The 25,941-nt window shown below is 38.8% G+C and overlaps 1 protein-coding gene across 1 annotated transcript in view; it reads left to right on the top strand.

Annotated features, from left to right (window-relative positions):
* Nucleotides 1-25,941, top strand: part of LOC117379073 (CUB and sushi domain-containing protein 3-like) — a 319,068-nt gene that overhangs the window by 178,626 nt on the left and 114,501 nt on the right. The window contains exons 6-7 of the mRNA XM_055225479.1: nt 4,755-4,867; nt 8,760-8,762. Coding sequence (XP_055081454.1) covers nt 4,755-4,867; nt 8,760-8,762 — 116 coding nt within the window. The remainder of the gene's footprint in view (nt 1-4,754; nt 4,868-8,759; nt 8,763-25,941) is intronic.

The following is a 25,941-nucleotide window of genomic DNA, read 5'->3' as shown; positions in this document are numbered from 1 at the left end:
TGTGTTGATATTAATGGACTGCGAAGGTTAACAGCAGGGGTTTATGGGAGGAGACAGGGGAACACAGGAGGCCAATACACTTCATAATTTACACTGTTTATATGAAGCTACACGTGCCGGAGGAAGGCAAGGTTATGCGGCTGAACAAATCCTATGGAAATGTAGGAGGAATGGAAGACACCTGTTGGATTTGAAATGAAAGGCAGGAATCAAAGGGGAGATGTATAGAGTGGTATTGTATGACGGCATTTGATGTTGAGGATCATAGTGGGAAAGGCTGGGAGGGATTGGGAGGGATTTTGGGAGCTCGCACTCTGCCACAGGCTCTTTGAACAAACCAGGAATTGTGACCATTTGTGTATAATCGCTTAAAATGGTAATGAATAGGGCTTATATTCATTATAAACCCTATTCATGGGAGGGACTAACTTCTATACTATACTCTGACAATGTTCAAATAGAGACTTAAAACAGATTTATTTAGTTGAACATATGACTGGAAGGATTTTACCTGCACCTGATTCTAATGTGATTATTTATGTTTTATTTGTTTGTTTTGTGTAGAAACATTGTTACATATGAAGTAGGGACATTCTTACATATGCTTTGGTTTTGTTCAAAGCTGAAAAACTTCTGGCAATCCATTTTAAAATTTCTTTCTGAAGCATTAGGAGTGAATGTTGAATCTGAAGCCACAATCGCAGTATTTGGTATATCACTGGAATTTGTGCATTTCCATTAAAAAATATAAAAATATAATTGCTTTTGCCACACTTATGGCTTGAAAGATTTTGGCTTGCTGACCTTATACACTGCATGTGTCAAACTCAAGGCCCGTGGGCCAAATGTGGGCCGCCACGTCATTTTATGTGGCCCAAAACAAAGTAAATTAAAAGGTAGGACTCTCTTAAAATATCAGTTTACAGATATACAGTTACACCAACATTTTTTCATATCTATGCAAATCCATATGCAATATTTGTAACTTGAATAAATAATGAATATAGAAACAGTTAATTAACAAGATTAAAAAGTAGTTGCGTTTGTTTTACATTACAGTTGTTTACATTTATACTGTCTTAAAGTTACATCTGGCCCTTTAAGAGCAACCGTTTTGTTAATGTGGCCCTCTGTGAAAATGAGTTTGACACCCCTGTTATACACCATCTAACATTAGAGAAAACCACATTTTCTATTAGAGACTATACAGATATGTTTTTTAGCACTCGGCAACCTGTGTTAAGTAAGATCAAAGATGTTGTAGTAGTACTATTACTTCAGTTATTTATATATATCTTTATGGTTTAACAGGGTGGGTTTGTTCTGGGGTTTGAGTGTAAAAAATATATTATAATGTGTTTGAAATTGTCTTTCTAACTGAATGCTCAATAAAAAAACACTTTGAGAAATTTGCTTTGCCACCGTTGCACAAAACGTGACATGGACAACTACACAAACAAACAACTGGCCATATTAGTATGTCTGTATTTTTTCACTTTTTATTTGATTTTACTCTTACGCTTTTTTTTTTACAATTTGTACCTGACTTTTTTCCTCTGAAACTTCTCAAACTAAATCTTGGACTCCAACCTTTGACTCTTCAAATACTCCAGGATGATTTCTTCTCAGACACAAGTCCCTACCTTACCCCGTGCACTTAATCGTGTGGTGAGAATTCCTGTCCTGTCCTCCACCAGGGCTGACCTCACTCTCTTTGCTTTGCCAAACACTAGAGCCGTGTTCATCTCCACAGCCAATTAGAAGATCTTGTACAGCACACTTGATGAAAGACTTGCAAATTGGGTTCTATCTACAAGTGCTGTGCTCCATCAAAGGCTCGGGACATCGCATTCCCTGAGTGCCAAAAAGCTAATATTGTTGAAAGTGGTGCTTTGGCTTCTCGGTGTTGTTGTTGTTTCTACAAGAGTATATTTAAGTGGACAAATGTAATGTGGGCTATAATCAGAAAGTGCAAACGGTCTTATCCAGCCTCTAATAACCAGCGCCTTTGGATGGGTGCTTCAAATCCCTGATGAGCAAAGCAAATCCGAGTATGGACAACCACAAACAACTTTCCATTCCTATTAGTTGAATATGCCGCCTTTAAGGTACTTTGGTTAACGCACAACACAATTTAAGTACATTTTATGGATGAAAGGTACTGTATGAGTACAAAACTGTTTTTCCCATAGTTGTCTTATCCTGTAGCTCAAGTTATTCATATGTATTGTTGTTGGTTTTGTCATGTTTTGGTGTGGCGTATACAGTGGTGGAACCGAACAAAGTAAAAGTAGTAAGGTACTGTAAACATTGTAGGTATCTGTACTTTACTTAAGTCAATTTTTAACTGGACACTTTTTACTTTTACTTCACTACATTTGAGAGCAGGTATCTGTACTTTCTACTCCGATACAGTTTGAACAGGACTGAAAAGCAAAAAGTATTTTTTAGTACCTGTGACTTGCTGAAAAGACTGAGGGCTTTATTTTTAACACGTTCGTAGTTTGAGCAAACAAAAATAAACAAAAAGTTAAAACAGCTAGGAGAAAACAATTGATTTACTTATTTCTTTTGAACAAAATTCAGCTCAAATCTTTATCCAAATCAATACATTTGCAGCCTTATAAAAGAAATACTTGTACATTTTTAAAGGAGTAATTTAATAGATTTTTTCACATACTTTTATTTTTACTTGAGGTTTTTTTTGCTCCGGTATCTGTACTTTTATTTAAGTAACAAAAGAGTACATAGCAATAAAATATCTAGATGCAAAATATTGTACTTATGTTTCACAGTCATCAAGTTTAATTCCTTGAACACAGATGTGTGGTGTATCTTCCCTGATCTTTTCCCATTCAAAAGATATAATATTTAGTTTTAAATTGCTAATTGTTATGGCAATGGTCCTAATTTTTCATCATTCTGAAACCCATACCTATAAATAGTCCTGACCTCGTGCCCGTATTGGAGTACAAAACACTCCCCTGGTTTCCACTTTGGCTCCACTCCTCTTTAGGTTGCTGTGAAGTGAAACTAGGCCTCCTGCCTGTCCCTGTGCTACTCGCGAAAAAGAGGCAGGAGGTGTGGCTAAGTCGGCCTCAGTCTCGACCGCACTGTGAGCTGCCTTCAGGCCAAACACCACCTTTTTATTTCTGCGGCTTTAGAGAGGAGCCAGTCAAAGCTGCATTTGTATCATGTGGAGAAAATACAAGTCCAGTGTTCCGTTCACGAGACAGAGCGCTGCATGAGTGGTTGTTGTGTCAGTGTGGATTAAATGCAAATGGCGGTACCACACAAAGTAAGCAAAGCATCATTTTATTTGGTGATTGTGCTGGTTTGTCCTCTGATTACATTTGTTTGATGGGTTGTACATTTGAAGACTTTTTGACCCCAGACTCAGCAGGGATTCATGGACTAAACCAGGGACTTGACCTGGATAGTTTAGTCCAGATTTAGTCTCAGTTTAGTCCATCTTAGTCCATTTAAAAGACTGATGTATTGTATTTTACCTTAACCTTGTTTAAGATCGAATTTCAATAATAGAAGACAGCCCTCAACCAGGACTAAACCCACAACAAACCAGGGTGAAGCTGACTAAACAAGGACAAAAAACAGGACTAACCCAGGTTGTTCCACTCTCCAAGTTCAGTTTTTAAAAAATGGTGGTGAGTCTCTGCCCCAAGTGGAGGAGTTCAAGTATCTCGGGGTCTTGTTCACGAGTGAGGGAAGGATGGAGCGTGAGATTGACAGGCGGATCGGTGCAGCGTCTGCAGTGATGCGGTCGCTGTATCGGTCCGTTGTGGTAAAGAAGGAGCTGAGCCGGAAGGCGAAGCTCTCGATTTACCGGTCAATCTACGTTCCTACCCTCACCTATGGTCATGAGCTTTGGGTAATGACCGAAAGGACAAGATCGCGGATACAAGCGGCTGAAATGGGCTTCCTCCGCAGAGTGGCCGGGCGCACCCTTAGGGATAGGGTGAGGAGCTCGGTCACACGGGAGGAGCTCGGAGTAGAGCCGCTGCTCCTACACGTTGAGAGGAACCAGCTGAGGTGGCTCGGGCATCTGCTCAGGATGCCTCCTGGACGCCTCCCTAGGGAGGTGTTCTGGGCATGTCCCACCGGGAGGAGGCCCCGGGGAAGACCCAGGACACGCTGGAGGGACTATGTCTCTCGGCTGGCCTGGGAACGCCTTGGGGTCCCACCGGAGGAGCTGGAGGACGTGTCCGGGGTGAGGGAAGTCTGGGAGTCCCTGCTTAGACTGCTGCCCCCGCGACCCGGCCCCGGATAAGCGGAAGAAAATGGATGGATGGATGGATGGAAATTTAATTCTGTCACCTGGGAAAAGGTTTTAGACTCAAGACGTTTGGCCATTCATCCAAGTGGCTTCTTCTGTCCTGAAAAAGAAAATTGTATTCCGTCCACGTCTTTTGCCACAGAACCAACCTGGATGACTGAGGATTACACAGACATAAAAAATTGCATTCTTATTGTAACTGTTCACAAATAAGTAATCATCTTCCACCTTTGCCGTGACCTTACCAATGTAGTGAACATACAAATGCACACTCCAAACTTCTACCTCCACATTCAAATTCAGTTATGTTGATAGCTAGAACTGTGTGTCCCTTGAATTCATATCATCTAAATATGGCATTCCTGTTCGCAGTATGTTGTTTGGCTATACTGAAGCCAAATAGTTAAAAAGTTTCTGCTCATGAATGTAACTTTTGCCTTTTTTTCTTTGTTTTTCACAGGTTGTCAGGCAGTAATATCCCCTCGCCTATTGTGAGCAACAAGAACTGGCTCCGGTTGCATTTTGTCACAGATGGCAACCACCGTTACCGTGGATTCAGCGCACACTATCAAGGTACGTTTGGAGATGGACTGGTTTTCCTGTTACATTTGCATCAACTGAACGTGACATGAAATAAAATTGCCTTTGTCTCGCTAATGACAGGATTTCTAAGGTTCTTTTTTTGCATTTCACTTTTTTTTTTTTTTACAATGCCATCTCATTTTTCTTAATCTGTTGTTTTACTGACAGTTCCCTCCACATTCTGCCGCTAACTCGCTTTAATTATGCTTGTTGACTCCAATTTCCCTGCCTCTCCTTTTGCTCCCTCTGTCTCCCTCCACATCTCTAGTGCTTCTTGCTTTCTGTTGGGTAACTTCTCACGGGCGTACAGTTGGATCTCTTTGACATCAAATCCTAGTTGGTGAAAAATTGTTTGGAAATTCATTTGGCAACTTCCGTGTCTCCCAACAGCAATAATGAGAGGCGAATGTTTGGAACAAGCACGCTCAGAGTCTATTTTACATTTCACTCTTTTTTTTTGGCTGTCCTCAGATCTCCTTTTGTTTTTTAACATTAAAAGCTGGCAACCGCTGACCCTGTTTCTGAGAACTGCATCAATTGCCTGGTGTAAAAAACAGCCCAAAAGCTCAAGGCCAGGAGCTATGCATTTGTTATTAACATCTGAGCTGTGCAGAATAGCAGGGATGTGCGCATGTTTCAGATCAAAAGGTGAATGTGGATGTAAAGTCTGACTAGAGGGTACAATGCAGATTTTTTGTGACTATGTTTTATGTTGGGATATTTCTCTAAATTAACAACTGGTGTGTAAGTTAATGGCTTCCTCACAGCATCCTTTCATAAATACATAAATCTGTAATGATTATGCATCACGTGGCATTACATTCTTGCACGTAACATTTTTAAAAACTCATTGTAACATTCTAGCTCAGAGGTCTACAGCCTTTAACAGCAAAAGAGCCACATTGGCCCATTTCAAACCACATGAAAGTCATAAAGAGCCATACTTTTTTTACAGTAACAAGATGAAATGATTACTAAATTTAAAAGAAGTAAGTCAACTGTTTGCAGCTATTAATACATTATAAAGAATTTGCAACATTTTGGATTTTGCAGTTTATATTTCCTGTACAAAATTATCATTGTTCTTTCTGATTTTATGCATGGAATTTGCTCAGATGAATAATAATAAAAATAATAATAATAATGAATTAATTACAATAGAATGAATAGTCTTTGGTATGCTACAAACAGTCTTAAATACAAACTTAATAAATAAAGTATTATATTTAACTTTTTTAATGTTTTTGTTTTCATCAATCAAAGTGCAAAGTAATGTGGATTAGAGGCTTTAAAGAGCTGCATGTGGCTCTTTAGAGAGTCGCTGCAGACGCCTGCTCTAAATAATAGATATGGATGACATTAAATGAAAAGAAAGCCTTATACCATTTGAATTCATACGTATCAATTAGTTTCATACTCTTATTTGAGCAAATATTTAGTTATTATTTACACTAAAAGCTTTTTGTAGACTGTATCATATTTTGTAACTTGCCAACTAGGCCTGTCATAGTAACACATTTTGAAGTTACTGTGACAGCAGAATGCGACACTTAAGTAGGAAATTAGTTTGTAACCCTCAGCAGCTCAAATCTTTTTATATTGCATTAAAAAAAAAAAAAAAAATCAAACATTTCCCACTTCTACAAAGAAAAGTGTGCATGATAAATACTGACCCTCAAAAATTATGGTTCCATTTATAATATTTTGAACGATAAGTCAATTATTAATAATTATTGTGATGGGCCCAATGGCGATAGTCTTTGTTATTCTTCACTCTGAAACACATTAATTTTAAATCATGAATTAGACGCTGTGTCAAAACTGTTTTTTCTGTTTAAGTCGTTCTGTTATGTTATATTTGTAGCTAATATTATTTCACTATTCCGATTATTGCCGTTAGTAGGAAGTAGAACACAATTCAAATATGTGCCTGGTTTGTTTTTTGGTAGTAGAAGCACTTCCATGGGAACGGCCCCTTGTCTTGCATCAGCTCTGCTCCTGATTGACACTGAAATTGCACTGTGCCACTGGATTATTACTGACTCACTCCCTCCTGTGCCTGGGTCTCTCTCACTCTCAGGTTCACAGTCAGCCATCCCCATGTTCATGCAAGAAGAAGTAAGGTGTGCATTCATCCAAAACTACCACTTCTCCGGCTCGGCACTCACAGGCTGCAAGGGAATAAGTACCACCGCTATTAGGAGCCACTATGACTCTGTATAAAGCGAATATCATACACATCCAGACAAAAAGCATGGCATGACCCCGATGTTAGTTTGGGAATTTTACACGATTATGGACAGATGAAGTATGTGCAGACAAAGCAAGACAAATCTCAGTCCTGAATACTGGATCCAGATATTTTAAATTGGCTTGTGTCCTTGCTATGTAAAATATAATTGAGAATTGAATAGTTTTGTCGTACAGTTAATACCCTTATGCAATGTTACATCCAGGGTCAAGTTGTGTGGCACAGGGCAATGCATAGTGTTGGGGGTATTCAATTCTCCATCATTGTCATCATATCATCTTACAATGCATGTTTTCAATGTAGTTTTGAGCAGAGAAGCCAGTGTAATCATTTGTCCAGTTGGAATCCATGGTGGAAAAGTTTTAAAGTTAGTTACAAATAGCCTGAATGTGCCATGTCTTTGTTTATTAGTATTCTTGTACAGTAAAAACACCCATAATGAAATAAATGCAACATAGATCAATGCTATAGATCAAATGTGTCAAACTCAAGGCCCATGGGCCAAATGTGGGCCACCACGTCATTTTATGTGGCCTGCGACTGTCTTAAAATATCTGTTTATCGGGAGATACACAGTTACACAGCCATTTTTTCATATCTGTGCAAATCCATATGCAATATTTGTAACTTGAATAAGTAATATGAGTTTGATTAATCCAACCGTGCTATAGATTAATCCAACTGTGTGGAACATGACATCTCGGTGCGGATAAGATGACAATATTAAGGGCACACAGCAGCACAGCAGTTGCACTGAAATTACATAAACATTTTTTTTTTGTATATTTGGCTATAGTCGTGAGCAATTTGTCCAGTCTGAATCACCCCCGCTCTTACCGCCTGAGATCCACTTGTTCCCCTGTGTTTTGCCTCTTAACCATACAATACTAAACACTATATATTTCCCACACTTGATGCTTAAACACTCAGATCCCTTCAACAGCCATATGCTCATTTTGCTGTATTTGTTGAGCGTTGCCAGCTGCCGACGTCATCACTGTGAAACCTCTCTGAACACCTTAAAAGTAATATCCATCATGCTCTATGACAGACGAGTGATTGTATCTTCGCATAGGATCCACGCATAGCAATTTAGTAGCACAGACAGCAGTGGCTCAAGTGGAAATGAACGTCATTACCTCCAACAGCTGTGCAGATTGATAAGGACCAAATCAATGCGAGAAATAACGGTGAATCCCAGGCATTACAGGAGGCATTAAGTACGATTCTTTAGCAGTATATCTGCGATGGAACTAATGAATGGGTCCACTTAGTTTGTTTTACTAGCTTAGGGCATTTACAGCAAGATTCAGCTGTTTCTTACTTAGTATATTTATTGCTTATACTGCAGACGGGGCACAATGCTTTACATTTACGTTAAAGACAACATTTACCATTTTCTTGTTGGTTCGTTGATGGAAATTTAAGCAAACTGCAAAACCTCTTCAATACTTGACAAAAATGTGATTCTGGTCTCCCTGAGTTCAGATGGGCATTAGGTGAATTAAGCAGGAACGCACATTTTTATTTCGTGTTTATTTGTAAAGGGACACATGTTAATGAATATATGTAAAAATATAAATATTTAAAGATTACAGTCAACATGGCTAATTTCCATCTTCAGTCCCTCAGCAGGTTGATGTAAAACAGTTTACAGGACAGAGAAAAGAGCAGCAACAATCATATATGATTCATTTCATTGCATTTTTCATTCCATTTAAAACATTAAAAAGAGGTGCAGGTGTGATTATAAATGTTTATCACCAGATTATTAAAATGCATTAGTGGCCCCAATGTATACAGTGTACAGTGAGGGGTTTTAAATTAATCACCTGTTATGAAACAAGCTGAGTGAAAGAGTGTATCTAAAGGTTTCAAAGCAGAGGCTGAAGTCTGCGTGTATGTTGTATCTCCCGAATCTAGTACAGAAAGAAAGGCTGCTTGAAAAATGTCTTTTCTGTAATTGAATGGAATACAACATCTGTTTCTATAATTAAATGATAATTTCGATTTTAAACTGTTACATAAATCCAAGATATGTATTTTAAAGCATAAGTTTTCATCAAGCCAAAACCTGAGATATTTAAGTGACTCTTTCAATTAATGTACCATTTAGTGTATGAAGATGTACAGCTTGCATATAAAAATCACATACTTAGTTTTACTTGTATTGAATGATAATTTAAGATTTTTGAGGGAAATTTGAAATTCATTAAAATCTTCAGTAGAGGGAGCGCTTGCATACAAAACTGCATCATCTGCATATAAATGGCTTTCTCTTAAATTGCGACCAATGGAATTAATAAATATAGTAAAACTTAGTGGGTCCATGATTGAGCCTTGAGGCACTCCTTTGCTTAAAGTAAAAAATAAATAAAAATGATTTAAACCCATCAGCTACTCTTTCCTGAGGTTTTATTTAAAAAACAATTTGGGAACCAATTACATGTAGCATTGTCAAATCCAATCTGCTTCAGGTGCTTCAGGAGGATTTTATGATCTACTGGAGCAAAAGCTTTAGTCAAATCAATCAACAGTGCTACATAATTTTTCTTGTCATCAAGAGCTGTGAAAATGTCATATAAAACTTTTGTGGTTGCAGTGACAGTATGATGCTCTTTTCTGAAACCCATTTGATAAGACTTCAAAATCAAGCATTTATTTAAATAAATTGTAACTTGATTTGCAACTAAGTTTAATTAAACTTTGCAACACAAGATCATTGAGATATTGGCTGGAAATTATATAATAGAATGTGATAGAAGTTTTGGATCAAGATCATCAGCACCTGTGGACATTTTGTGTCTATGGGGCGGAGTGCATTTACCTGCCAGAGGTTCAGATTCAACAAAATCAAGATCAGAAGACTCACCATGATTATCCCAAACATCACATGCAAAGATAAAATGCCTATTAAAAGCATCACAAATCGCAAAAGAATTTACGATAGCTGAATTCAATAAAATATCAGTTGATAACACATGAATACTTGGTTCTGAGAGGGATGTTACTGTTCTCCAGAATTTTGAAGGATTTCCATGACTCTCTTTATTTAATTTTTTTGTGTTAGGTCAAGTTTGAAAATAAATTACTTGTGTAAGATTTAGCATTTTTAGAGGCTGAAGGTGCACAATAAATACCTGCAATTGCAAATTTTTAATCACAGTCATTTTTATAGATAACAGACAGACAGATATTCAAAACATTTAGGCTCTGAGCAGGAGAAGAGAAGGTCCACAGACAGGTAATTGTTGAAATACAAGGCAAAACTACCTCCTTCAGATTGCCTGTCACAAGGAAAAAATTCGTAATTTTCAGTATTGATTTCTTTATAATTTATTTAATTTAATTAAATTTTTTTAGGTTTCAAAAATATAAATACATCTAGATCTGTTTGATTTGCCCAGTATTTAATGTTATCTAATTTAGTTGTGACACTGTGTACATTCCTTGCTTCCTCTTCCAGAATCTACAAAATTTTATCCACAATAGGAATCTCTAAAGCACTGCAGTAACCCTTCAGCCCGACGTGAAGTTGGTGAATCTGACTAAACTTCATGTCACTCATCCTGGGAGATGGAATTGGACCAGATATTACACATTGTCTTCCCAAATTTAGCACTGTGTCTATAAGCGATTTGATGTCACTTTCCAGCACCTTGGACTGTTTAATGTTATTGGAGCCGATGTGCACTATCACAGTGGATATGTCCGCATGATTGGACAGTGTGTGTGTGAGCGCGGTGTTTATGTGTGATACCTGACCTCCAGGGTGGCGCTCGTGGGAAGGCTACATGGCGTACCATAGACGGACAGATGAGGAGCCAAAGGCAGGTCTTATTCAGTGAAGGATGCTGCTCTCTTATCAACTGCGGCAGAGCTGATTGATGATTAAACACATGCTGCGGTGGGGACTTCTTGCTCTCTTTTCCACGTTTTGTTGTATCTTTATGGACATGGGAATTACTCTGATTTCATTGTCGTAATGCAGTGGGTGCTGCTGTGATGTCCCGTGAGGATTTAAGAGGAGAAGGTAACTCATCGTGACTTGATAAACGTGGAAACTCATTAAGGTCAAGAATGTTAAATCTATTTGACAGCTCCAATGGATGCCTCTGATTGGGACTTGTATGATGATGCAAGTCCCAGTCAGACTTGCATCATCATGCACTTTACCTTTTGTTTACACACAACTGTTGTGTGTTAGGTGAAGATGAATCCTTTGTTTTAGCTACACCATGACAACCCCGAGTAACAATCTGAACATGGGTAGAGGTTGACCGTCTGCATCCCGATTCAGCAGGAGCGGGATTTACACTGGGAACAGCTGCCGTCGCATCTAATTCATTGATCATGGTGATGGACATGGACCTAGATCTTCCCACTGTCACCACCGAGTCAAGGAGCTGCTCACTGGCTGAGACTGGCTCTAAGTTTGAGTCAGTAAGGAAATGCAGTTTGATAGTTCTTTCATCTTCTCTTCCAAGAGTAGACAGCTGTCACAGTATGTCAGGTCGCTATATGACGCCATACTGTAAAAGAAGTTAAACTCCACCAGTAAAAAGATCGGATATAAAGAATTGTTTTATGAACTTTAAACGGATGTGATGACATCTGTTTTAAAACTTCAAAACGTACACACCAGGGCCCCAAAAAGGAACCCACTGCATTGATATGACTTGAGACAGATCGACACAGGACTGACACACTCTACACTCCACCAGGAGGTATGTGGCTGACACGTGATGTAAAAATCCTTTGTTTAATATTGCAGTAACATCATGGAATATATAAGAATATTTACACAGTTCTAGATTTCTCGTGGCTTGGAACTTTGATTTACTGCCACTGATTGAGGGATTTTTTGTAAAAACAGCCTATAGTGTTAAAAAGTATTCATCACTGTGCTCAGAATGCGGAAGTGAACATTTGTCTGTATCAACAAACTATCCGCATATAAAGAAAAGGAAAGAATAAAGTGTCACTGAAATAAAGAAATCTGATCCCACAGTACAGTGTGAATCTGGTTCAGAGGAAGTGATGACCAGACGAACACCGCTCTGTATAAAAAATACACAGAGATCATTCTGGATCCCTTGCTAGAACTTTAAATGAACCCGCGGCATAACATTAATGTGAAATGTTCTTACCAAGTCAGTCAAAACATCATTCATATTAATGCTCTATTAGCGTAACTGGGTCATACGTTTGCATGCACTCACCACATGTGTCCCTTGGTCATATTAATCTATAGAGGTAATTAATACTGAAATTGCCACTAATTCCCCATTAACTGTGGATCACTATCTAATGATGGGGGTACGATGATACGATTAGCATAGGCCTCAGATGACCTGGTCCGACCCTCCCAGCTGCCTGTGTGTAGACCCGGGTGGCCATGAATATGTATGCGCTCAATATAGGTTTGGGATGCCACTCATTTGCATAATGCATGAGGGCCACAAACTGGGTCTTGGCAGGGACGGATAAGCTGAAGTCCTTAGACATATTTCAATTACCCCAAATGAATTGTTATGGTTATGTTATAGGTTAAATTGATTGTCTTTTTATTCTGTGATGCCAATTTTCCCCCAATGTGTGCATAATTTGGCAGTTTAATCTCGTAAGATCTTGTCCCATCCATAGACTGTATAAAGAAGTGGACTAAGTGAGTGTGACATCACCCATAGTGTTCGGCAAATGAAGCCCATCGAGGCTCGCAGTTATAGAGGTGAATTTGGAGCTGAGGTACATTCTGACAGCGAGTATCATAGCAACCAAAGAGCCAATCTGGAGCGAGGCTGCACAGCTGGTTTAGCAGGGAGCAGGCACTTAACAATGCTGTCAATCAAACCTGTTGCTAATGCTAGAGGGAGTGACCTCGGGAAAAGAAGGCATCTGATTTGTCTGTTATTAATGTTCATATCTTGATTTAAAGACACAATAGATAAAAACAGGATCATGTAGCGTTGGTTAGAGAAAGAGGCAACAGTTTCTCAATACAAAGTGAATTGGAGCCAGAAGCGCGTCCATGATCACTTCTTATTTGAAATGCGGCCGTTAGCAGGTTTAAATTTAAATATACAGTCTATAGTCCCATCCCTATTATTTACTAAAAATATGATCATATCTGACCACTCCCCTTTTGTTTGTGCTTTGCTTGTGTCCTTTTCTTCTCCCTGCTCATGGCATTTTGAGAAAGTCATGATTGATTGACTGGCACAGCCGCAGTCTCCCTGGAGATTTGATTCTAATTTGTTTAATTGATTTTAATTAGTATAAAAGGTTAATCACCATGCTAATGAGAGTGTCACTTTGACAGGTTTAGTTGATTAGTTGAGTCCCTAACAAGTTTGCGATGCCCACTTGGTGTCAGCTGTCACTCACTCTCATTTGGTCTGCTCAGTTTTTGATGCAAAGTAGCAGAATGGCTCCTGTCAGAAATCACGTATTTAGTTGTGAGAAAAGAACGGTCCAATGCTTGGGGCTGTAAACGGACATGAATAATTGTCTTCAAACAGTCAGTTTGTTGATGAATAGGGTTCTAGAGTTGCATTACATTACACTGGGGCAAGATGGATGCATTTTCTCAATTTGGTTTATTATTAAATGCATGTCAGAAATGTTCGCAGCCTGTGAGGGGAGATCAATGCTCGGAATATAACCTTTCCGCTGCATTTACTGACATTACACTATGACTGATGGAGACGCCATTGATTACCTTTGAGAAATGCTGGCAAAGACCACAATGGTTTCACCCCTATTTTTGAAAGGTACAGGGAAAAATCATTAGGACTAGTTTGTTTTTTGCAATGTCAAAAAAGTAGTGGTAGTAGCAGTCATGACAGAGATGGTATTGAGGGACTTTGGGCTCTTTTAGGGGTTCCCTAAAAGAGCCCAAAGTCCCTCAGTGCCATCTTCTGTCACTCTTTTGGATCTGTTCATTTTAAAAAGCCATTCAAATAACTGGGTCTTTTACTATGTGACAGAAGCCAGTGTGAGAGCCCATTTTAACTACAGAATAATCGCTGACAGACGACCAAGGCTCAGATGTGTTTAAAATGGTTCAAACTGAGAGTGGGAGAGTGTTTACCCTTTGAAATTATGAATAATCTAAATAAAACACTGCACTACAATAATAATAATAATGATCATTTTAAAATCAAACTGTTATTATGATGCCAAATTATTAACAAAGCTTTCAGTAGTGTTTACTGCTCTGCTTCTGTGCTGATTCTTGTGATTATTCAGGGTTAATCAGTATAAAAATGCATAAAAAATAGAAAGAAAAAGATCCAGTTCTTTTAAAAAATTAAATCTAGTTCAAGCCATTCACGTGAAGGAACTGTTTAAAAGAGCCGACTTGTTCATGAACGTCACATCATTAGTCTTAGGTTAGAGCAGTAATATCAGTAGTCGTGTTCGTGCAATAGTGAAATCATTTGCAAATAGCAGTACATCTGCAGTAGTACTTTCATTTTGTTTTGTTTTTTTACACTCTGCCTTTTTGTTTTCACGCTGTGTATGTATTAAGCGTATCCTGTGCTAATTTGCACATATTTAGCATTGTTGCACCGTTAATTAAACACACAACATCACAAACTTCACTTTCAAACACACATTTTCACAATATTCACTCTTTTTAAGCTTCAAACCGTATCCACAAGAGCTTTTCTCAACTCTAATGGCACAGCCCCGAGGCAATGTTGGTTTAGTACAAAAACTGTATTAAATCAATTTCAAATGCGGCTCCTGGAGACTAAGTGAACAAATGTGCTTTGGCAGGGTTAGTTTGGTTTATTAGAGCTCAAGATGAGACCTCAGAGAGACACAGGGCAGTAGGTGCTCAAGCCAAAATAATAACACGGAGGCCACTTCAAGCTTGCCCTAATCCTCCTTGTTAATTATGCACAATCTCCAAAGAAGCTGACACACAGTAGTTCTTTGTAGTTCTTTTGACCTGGACTCATAGCTTCAACGCAAAGCAGCTAACTTCAAATTAAGATGTCTTTCAAACTTACAATTTGCTTCATTAGTGACCTTCTGTGGTTGGCGTTAGTATTTTTTTCACCTAGCAAGATCACAGTATATTATCCGCCTCGCTCTCTTCATACTTTGTTTGGGTAAAAAGGTCCTGTACCCAATTTTTGCAGAAAAGCAGCTCTTGAGAATAAAATCTGTCAGTTGCATCTAATTATAAAGCATTTAATTGTCTGATAGTTAGGAAGCACATATTAGCATGCTAGTTGTTGTTAACTTTACTGTCATGGCGAAATTCACTTTGGTCTCTGAAAGTTGTGTAAAGTATGTTTGGAATGCATAAAGTAAGTAAGGAACAACTTTGGACCACTGCAAACAAAAATGTAAATGAACTAGTTCAGGTACAGAGCCTTTAATTTCACAAACCCTGGTTTATTTGTTTCATAGACCATATATTTACTTGTTTACTTATAATTGTTTCCATCTTAAGTTGTCATTATTTCAAATTAAACGCACAACTGTAGGCGACAAATGCACTGTAAATGGACTTTCATTAAAATTCCAGCACATGTATAAGCCACTGCATGTTCACTCATTTCATTACGAAGAAATCATGTTTTATTCAATGTATCTTTTCAGCATTACTTAGGCTGCCTCCAGCTCCTCCGCTCAGCTAGACATCATTCTCTGAGTTAATTGTCCATTTGAATTCTTAATTGATGTTTAGGTCAAAGCCATTTACAGGAATAATTCAACACTGGCCACATTTCTAAACAGCTCCGAGCACAGGGACATTTATATTCACATAAAGCTTTCATTTGGTTCTAGTTTTTAAGCAATTAGACTAGTTTCTGTAACGAATGCACTGACATTTAGCACATCACTGTCACTTTTAAATTAATCTGGTTGGTGGTTTTAATTAGTGCACACGCTGATATAAGTTTACTGTGTTTCTGCGTCATACGTGGCAACCCCCTTCCACTTGCAAGTCCATTTACAGCTCCTACATTAAGGTACTCATTGCATGTTTAATTGAAGCTCAGTTGCTGTACAGATGTGGCAGGCATCACCTAAGGACTGTTTTATTATTTACACGTTTATATATGTGTTAAACATACAACATGGCTGTTCTTTGGGCGAATACAGTGTCCTCTTCATTAGGTACAACTGGGATTTAGTTGAAGGACATAGCACTTAAAAATGTACATGGGCACGTAAAGTTATTGCATTTGAGATGTGCTCTGTGAAATGTGAAATAAGATGGATTTATTGCAAGGGGATGTGTGTTCTGTGTTCATGCTTGTTCTTGACCCAGCAGCGTATCAGTTTAGCTCTTTTATTTAGATTTTTCTGTTGTTTTTTCCATTTCCACAAACAATATTCCACTTATCTGACCTGTAACATCTGACAAAATGACTTCTAGATCGAAAATATTCCAATTTTTTATGCAAAATTTTGTGCCTTTGCTATTAAGTACATTATTAATGAACGTTTTGCTCCCGAGGTCAGCCACAGCACGTTCCAAAACTCCATCACAAGATTACTGCTGTGTCGTGTCGGAGGTGTGAATGATATCCGGCGTTCCCTTGAGCAAAGCACCAAACCCCAGCTGCTTTTTGTTTACTGTCTCTCAGCTAGAATGCACAGGCTGTTCTGCAAAGAAAGGTGTAAAATGGTTGTAATAATAAAAAGTGACATTGTGGTACATGTGAAGGTTGAATTAAGTGTTTGTAAAGCCACAGCACGGACTTAGGCCTCAGGTTTAGTCATAAATATAAAGATTTGCTTTCTATCGTATTGTAATGATGATAATCCACAAAAACTGTCCCTAATGTCCTTGAATAACAGCTGTCCAAATGTATACATATGAAATAAAACATTCTCACAGTTGCCAACAATATAGCAACCAGTACGTATTTTTGCATTGGTCCTAGTTTATATTGTAATTCAAAACCGCTTTCTTGTAACACAAAAGATGCATTGTTTTTAGATAGTGACCGATGCCGATTCTGATACCCCCAAGCCCTTTTTTTTTACCACAAACCTTTAAAAGAAACAGTGTAGTCACGTTCTGTGCAGCTATCTCTCCATATTAAAGTGTTAATAATGATGTTGGGTGTGTATTTTCAAGGCAGCAGATCAACCAAAGCAAAATATTGGCCTGCGCTGGAGATTTAACACCGATAGCCAATACGCTGCAGTCCATTATATCGCCCAACCAACATCAGTTCATTCATTCAAAGTCTTCTCTGTGTACTCAACTCTGAAAAGGGTCAAAACTAAAGACGGCATCAGACAGAATAAAGATTTAAATGACTAGATTTTTTTAACTAGAGCGATCTATCTCTAACCTGAATGCTACTTGCAGTGATTTCTTTTGGCTATTTGAGGTACAGGTCGACAAAAGCCCAGCCAGTCGCCGTGAGGTTTGGCTTGGATCCAGTGAGCAGGTCCGTCACAGCTGTACAATCAATGAGCCTTTGCCAGAGACTCCATTTACTGTAGGTATTTAAGACTGAACACTGAGAAATAATGTCCCACTCTTATTAATGAATATTACAGCTGCAGCGCGTGGGAGGAGGAGGACGGGACCCTGGCACTGGTGCAATGTCACAGTGTCACCATTTACCTGCCAACTGCATGAACCACCTCTCCTTCTATTAGGCTGGATCTTAGTATCAGCTTCTTAAGGCAACACCAAAGGCTCTCATTTACACAAGGTACTGAGGGTGTGCTTTTAAGCGAGTTTTTAAGAAATTCCATTCATTAAATATTTTGTATGGTTTGGGTTAGAATTTTATGCAGTTAAAACAAAAATACATTTCCTTAAACCCCTTAAGACCCGCGCTCTTGCATGACACGCTTTATTAATTTCTCTTTGTTGTTTGAGCTGATTGAGACCTGATGAGTGTAAAAACAAAGAATTATCATTTTATATTATGTAGTTTCTGAGAAAAGTGAAACAAATGTCCTCATATGTGGACGTTTTGATCATTTTGATAAAACATTTGAATAATGATTTGCAAAAACTATTTATTGAGATCCTGAACACAGCAACATTTGTCCTGAATGTAAAAACAAAATGAGAAACAACAATTATGCCTCTTGGAACAATGTGTCTCACGTGAAGTGCTGCTGACAGGTGCAGGAAGACATATGCCTTTAGAAATTAAAAATGAAAAAAAAAAAAAAAAAAGAATATTCTAAACTCTTAAAAATATTCTAAATTGCACATATTTACATTGTTGCTGTTCTTGTATGCTGACACTATGATAATATGCTAGCAATACTCTTATTATTTGGTATATTTGATGTACCAATCTGAAATGGAAGTCTGGGGTCGTTTAGATTTATTTCTCAATAAATCTTACCAAAAGGTGCATTTTTCTGATGGAGGCTTATTGATTTACCTGAATGTTCCACGGTATGGCTTATCCATCTTGCCTTCGTTCAATTGCAGATGTTTTTATTACTTCAAAAAAAAAGCATTCTTTGAGCGGGGTTGCCTCTCCACAGATCTGACCTGTAACACACTGCGGACTATTCAAAGCATCACAGTTACATCACCATAGAAACAAGCAGGTTGCAAACCCTCCAACAGAAAATTTGTGTAGCGAACCTTGCACCTAACTTTACCTACTTTGAATAGAGAGACTCAGTTGGTAGAGGTTTTGTCCACTGATCAGAAGGTTGGCGGTTCGAATCCCGCTCTCGACATCAGTTTCTGCGTACACCGGTTTATGAATATGTGTGTGAATGAGTGACTGGTTCCTTGATGTAAAGTGCTTTTTTGTGTCTTGGAGGTGGAAAAGCGCTATATAAAAATGTGACGATTTATCTCCTCATCTGTTCTGACGCACTATTAGGACATTATAATAGTCGATCTTGGAACCATAAGCTCAAAGCCAAAATTAAGTGTGGTAGCACGTGTGACAGTCCTGTGACAACTGTTCTGACAAGTTGCCAATAAAAAAAATGGAGAATTCAAAATAACACCTGGACTCAAGGCTGTTATTTGAGGCTGACATGCGGGTTTGGAACCACCATCACAGAAGGACATTTTAACTACAATTAGTACATGTGAATCCCTTTTTTTTTTTTGCTTAGTTTTGACTGAACTAGCGCCACCTGTTGCTTTGAGGTAGATGTCCTTGTTTTCCCTTTCACCACATGTCAACACAAAAATCCCAAGTAAAAATAGATAATGGTTGGTTTGAATTTCTGTCATAATATTGAAATGACAACCTGGCAAACACAATCACCACCATGCAGTTTACCAAATGTCTATGTTTTTCCATCTGCAGGCAACCACAGTGATTTTCTCATCCCATTTCATAAGTGGAGCTTTTGGGATTTGGACTTTGTTTAAAATTATTTCAACTTTATTTAACAAAGCGCATGTACCTGCAGAGTCTGGCCATTCCCGTCAATGTCTTCTTAATATTCTTGGTGGTGTCTCGAAAAAGATCAATAGCCTGTTTAAACATCCCAAATTTGATGTTTACAAAGCAAATTTTCTCTCAACATCAGCATAATTCAAATGTCACTGCATATTTGTAAAGCGTGTGCTGGCATTTTCACCTTGACCTTGGCTGCTTTACCAATAACCTGTGCGCGTTTATAATTAATAACCAATGGATTAATTTATATGATAATGAGCTTAGATTAAAGTACAAGTTTATAGCCCCTAAAATGTGCAGGAATGAATGCAGTACAAGCTTGGCTGCCCCCTGCTGGTCATTGAGTAGCTTTCCTTTTTGACCAAGAGCTTAGTCTGTTTGTATGTTCTTTATCCTCTCATATCATCTCTACTTTTTCCAGTGGGTTTGATAATACTGGAGCAAACTGTCATTTTATACTGAGGCTTCGTAGCTTTGTTGATTCATTCTTTAGAGCTGTATGTTGAGCTCTTTCTGGACGAGTTGTGTCTACATGCAACAACGACCAAACAAAACGCCTAAGCTCGAACCATGATAAGCGCATGTCAACAGTAAATGTGTACATACTGTTTCAGATGTGACCAAGCCTCGTCAATGCCTTCTGATCCCAGGAGCTGAGCAGGATTGGACCTGGTTAGTACTTGGATAAGTGCCACAGTATGGCAGAAGTGGCTCTAATACAGTGGTATTAGTTTTATAACTGTTGTTGTGTCCACTACCAGACACTACACCCACATTTCCTCCACTACCAGACACTACACCCACATTTCCTCCACTACCAGACCTTACAACCACCTTTCCTCCACTACTAGACACTACAACCACCTTTCCTCCATTACCAGACACTACACCCACCTTTACTCCACTACTAGACCCTACAACTACCTTTCCTCCACTACCAGACACTACAACCACCTGTCCTCCACTACAAGACCCTACAACCACCTTTCGTCCACTACCAGACACTACACCCACCTTTCGTCCACTACCAGACCCTGCAACCACCTTTCCCAGTGCAAATGTGGTGTGAGTCTACCCTTGGGTAACTGAACTGTGCTACAACAGTATCTTACCACTAATGAATATGGATGGCAATATTAAAAAGGGCAGCAATAATCTATTCACCCATTATTCACCCATTACATTTGTGAAACATACAACACAATGTATTGATAACCAAAGTGGACATGTGTGTGTGATCCATGTAGGTCCTATTGCAAAGGAAAATGTAACTCTGTCGACTTTTCTTCAGCTGAACATGACCAGGCATCCATCTTCAATAAAGGATAAATACCAAAAGTTGAAGCTGCAGCCATAATATTATCATTTCAGGGTGCCAGCTTATAGTTTTAACATCTGTGCCAGTGTTTGGCCCTTTACGAACAACTAATGGCATTATCAGTGAGCTCCGACGCCATGGCAACTCATAAGTCAGCGCTTTACTGAAAAGAAACTGTGATACGGGAACATTATTCAACCCAGAAAAGCAAGACAGTGTTTGGCCCTTAGGGAGGCTGACATACTGGATATTATTGATAACGTATGGTGGCTTTGCACGCGACTTGGTTTGTGATCAAGTATGCACATCTCAAAATGCTAATAGCTTTGGTTAATTACAGGGAGGTAGAAAATAGCACATCGCAAAGTATAGTTGTGTGTAAATAAATACCCCGTCCTCTTGCTTGTCATTCGTGGATTAGCCGTCATTAGTCAAAGTGAGTACAGAGAAGCTTCACGGCCTCGAGGGCTCAGTACAAGCTCATAAATCTACGAAACAACTCTTCATCATCTTTTATATTATTTTTGGGAGCTAGCGTACCAGCAATCTGAGCTTCATTGTATGTTGTAGTATGAAAAAAGGCTGTGAGTAAATGCACCTACTTTGCATAAGGACTCAATGGTAATGTTTTATGATTACTGGTTTGTAACAAGAGGAGTTAAAAATGGAGAGGGTGTCGACAGAAGCGATGCTGACAAGCCAACCATTAATTACTCTTGCAAATTGTATTCATTTAAAAGATCCTCAATAGGGATAATTACCGGAAAGAATAGTTGCTCAAGTAATATTTGTTTCATGTGTTTTAGGTGATTACATTGAGTTGCATTCATGCTGTTTGTATATCCATTACAATCCTAAATGAAAACAGATATTATGTTACTGCTCTGTGGTACTGGCCTCCCGGGAGCTGTGTTATGTTGTTAATACCTAAAAGCTATGGAGGCTTTAAATACAGTATAATGCAATATAACTTGAAGAATATTATACAGGGAACAAGTAGTAGTGGAGCTTGCAAAAAAGAAAATGCTGACCTGAACTAAACAGTTAACTTTAAGTTCAAGGAGGATTTGCTCTAAGTGCCAGATTTAAAAGGCTTATTATGTAACTTTTCTGATGAGGTGTCCATGACCTGCTTGTCTCCATAGATAATGATTGTTATTGCTTTATTATTTTTATTGTTTTATTGTTTTTTATTGTTAAAAACATGATATTACATACATTGGATAACAAGCATTCTCCACACGCCTCTCCACAGATCTGGCCTTTAAGTTGGTCTATTTGTTTCCATGGAGACTGATAAGTGTAATGCCATACTGTGTAACATTTCAGACAAAGCCCTAACATCACCATGGACATACTAGCAAATTCATTGAAATGTTTTATGTTTTGATACAAACATGATAAATACAATATAGATGGAAATATTTGGAAATGCAACATTTCTGTTAGTCTGCCCCAGAGTGTCACCATTGTACATCAAACCAATCAAAATAACTTTATTTATCCGTTAGGACCTTCAGTTGCAGACAGAGCGCCACTGTGAGTAGGGACACAACAGTCCCATCCATAAATGCAATAAAAGGGCACATTCATCACATACAGTCATCATAAACAGAACAAGGGAATACTGACAGTCTATATGCATGAAATATTTCATTTTTAATCAACTACTTCAGTTGCCTCATAAAGTACTTTACAAGCCTTACAGTAGCTTCAACGTGTGAATCAACACTGTGCATGATTTTAAGCTGTTTTTACAAATCCTTCCACAAAAAGTCTCGTGAACAAACAAGCCATGCGTAGAGAATATTTTTCCTCCTCACGTGGGCGCGTTTAAATTAAGCTGGGGGCGCCCTGCCCATATCCTGGCGGCTTCCATCAAAAGTATGCAATGCCTGTCTGTTCCAATCATCTCCACAGAGAATGTCTCAGTGTTCAATCCACCGTGCCCAAAATTTGGGAAATCCAGATGCTATTGTGGAAGTGTGACTAAACAGGTGAGTCAGTGATTTGGATACAGGCTTAGGTAGAGGAGCTCAAACTGAAAATTCAATGATGTTTTTTTTTTTATAAAAGATTTGCTAAGACCCTCTTTTTTTTCTTTTTTTTTTTGGTCAGGTCAGTTGTGGGCCAAGGACAAAAAAGATTACTTACAGGGCCCATCCTTAACCAGAAATAAAAAACAAATAAGCTTTTATATTTTTATTTATTCATTTAATTATTACCATTGCAAGATCATATCAGTGCCTTGGCCGAGGTCTCATCTGTCATAATCCTTTTACCATGACCGTTTTGGCACATTTTTGCGCATCAATAGACCTTTTCCGTTCATAGTCTCCATGAAAACTTATCTCAGACAGTTAAACACACACCTGGGAATTAGATTTTGTTTCATTTAACTACAGATTTGTGTTCCCTCTGTTAGCAGTAAAGCATACAGTCCTGGTGTGAAATATCGACTGTGTAACTTTATAAATATGGTTTGCTTAACTGCAGCTGCCCCTCCATCTGCTGTGTGCTGCTAGTAGGCTGAATATTAACACGGGTGTATTTAACTTTGATGCATTTTCACACAGGGCGGCTTTTATGATCCATAACAACACACACATAATATAGTCACTAGAAGAAGCCACTACATAAATTGACCATAAAATATGCAGGGGAGCACATTTTTCTTTCTAATATGAGCTGTAGAATATGGAAGAAAACAGGACTAGGCCGTAATGTACGTAATCACATTAATCATATTCGTGTATATTTTGTTAGAGAAGACTTGTTTTATACACATCTTGGGGCAGATACTCGTTGATTAATTAGGTCCTTTTTTGTAGTTGCCCAAACCTGATCACTTCATCTCCAGAAAAACGAGATGTCCTTCTGATGTCCTCTCAGTATTAACTAAATACATGTATAGTAATGTAAAAGTACATATTCAGAATATGATTTAGAGTAAGTATTCAGGTACAGTTATACTTTAATTTAGTGGTATTCAGTATACAGTTGCTTTTCTTAAAACAAAGGAATGCATGGCAATACTTCTTGACGCAATATGTGTTTTTTATACTTTGCTGATCAGTGATAAATACATGAAGTACAAACAATGAAACAATTCATGAAGTTGTGATAATCCTTTGTTGAATTCAGAATATAGCACTCTGATTTAACCATGTAACAATTCAATTCAATTTCAATTCAATTCATTTATTTTTGTAACGCCCAAAATCACAACAACAGTTGTCTCGAAGGGCGTTCATGTTTTGGTTGATGGGGGAAACCGGAGTACCCGGAGGAAACCCATCCAGACACGGGGAGAAACATGAAAAACTCCACACAGAAAGGCCTGGTGACCCGGGGATCGAACCAACCTTCTTGCTGTGAGACATGAGTGATGCCACTCAGTCACCGTGCCGCCAAGACACAAAAAACAAAACAACAGGAAGAATCAGACACAACAAGAAAAATCAGACACAACAGGAAAAATCAGACACAACAGGAAAAATCAGACAACATAAGAAATCGGCCAGGAGACCAGACGAGGAGGAGGAGAGCCGGGCGAGGAGGAGGAGAGCCAGGCAAGGAGGAGGTCCAACTGTCATCGGGGCATCTGAAAGAGATACACTCCACAGGGGGAGTGGGACAGGACAACATGTGAATAGCATTGCTGATGAGAAAATAGGGCAAAGTAGAGGATAGTGCTCAGGTTGCCATACTTCCCCCAGCTAGTTACTCCTACTGCAGCTTATCTTATCCCGGGTTTTAATAACCCTAACTCCCTCACTAAGTAACCTGGTCATACGCTATACCGAAGAGGAAGGTTTTAAGCCTGGTCTTAAATACAGAGACTGTGGGGGCCTGTTTAACATCAGCAGGGAGTTGATTCCATAGCACAGGAGCTTGGTAACTGAATGCTCTCCCTCCCACTGTACTTTTGGACACTCTAGGAACCACTAATAGTCCTGCATTCTGAGAGCGGAGTGCTCTGTTTGGCTGGTACGGGACAATAGCATCTTGCAGATAGGATGGGGCCATACCGTTTAGGGCTTTGTATGTCAGGAGGAGGACTTTGAATTTGATTCTAAGCTCGACAGGAAGCCAGTGCAGATATTTTAGTACAGGACTGATGTGGTCTCTTCTTTTAGTTCCTGTTAGGACTCTGGCCGCTGCATTTTGGACCAACTGGAGGCTCCTTATAGTACTTTTGGGGCAGGCGGCAAGCAGGGAATTACAGTAATCAAGTCTGGAAGTAACAAATGCATGGATGAGTTTTTCAGCATCGTTTTTAGGTAAAATATTTCTAATTTTAGTTATATTTCGCAGGTGAAAGTATGCGGTTTTACAAGCTAGGTTTATATGGGCTGTGAATGAGAGATTTTGATCAAATAGGACTCCAAGATTTTTTACAGTAGGGCTAGAAGCTATATTCACATTGTCGAGTGAGAATATCTGGTCTGACAGAGAATCTCTTTGACCTTTGGGACCAACGACAATGACCTCTGTTTTTTCAGGATTTAAGAGCAGGTAATTCAAGGTCATCCAGGTTTTGATGTCCTTCACACAGGCACTGAGTTTATCTATTTGATCAGTCTGATTTGGTTTCATTGATAAGTACAGCTGAGTGTCATCAGCGTAGCAGTGAAAATTAATGCCATGTTTTCTGATAATGTTACCCAATGGCAACATATACAGAGTAAATAGGATTGGACCAAGCACAGATCCTTGTGGAACACCACAGGCTACTTTAGAACAGGGAGAGGTGCTCTGGTTTATACTAACAAACTGGTACCTATCTGATAGATAGGATTTAAACCATTTGAGGGCGGTCCCTCTGATTCCAATGTCACATTCTAACCTCTGCAGTAGAATGTTGTGATCAATGGTGTCAAACGCTGCACTGAGGTCCAGTAGGACCAGGACTGAAGCCAGCCCGTTATCAGCAGCTAGTAGTAAATCATTTGTTACTTTAAGCAGTGCAGTCTCTGTGCTGTGGTGAGCTCTGAATCCAGATTGAAATTTTTCAAATATATTATTGTCCTGCAGGTGGCGGCAGAGCTGTTTCACCACAACTCGTTCTAGAATTTTTGAGAGGAAGGGAAGATTAGAGATAGGTCTATAGTTG

Source organism: Periophthalmus magnuspinnatus, chromosome 11 (genome assembly GCF_009829125.3).
Source record: "Periophthalmus magnuspinnatus isolate fPerMag1 chromosome 11, fPerMag1.2.pri, whole genome shotgun sequence".
In the NCBI taxonomy this organism is placed as follows: domain Eukaryota; kingdom Metazoa; phylum Chordata; class Actinopteri; order Gobiiformes; family Gobiidae; genus Periophthalmus; species Periophthalmus magnuspinnatus.
Note: the sequence above shows the minus strand (reverse complement) of the source record. Positions and strands in the feature narration are given on the sequence as shown.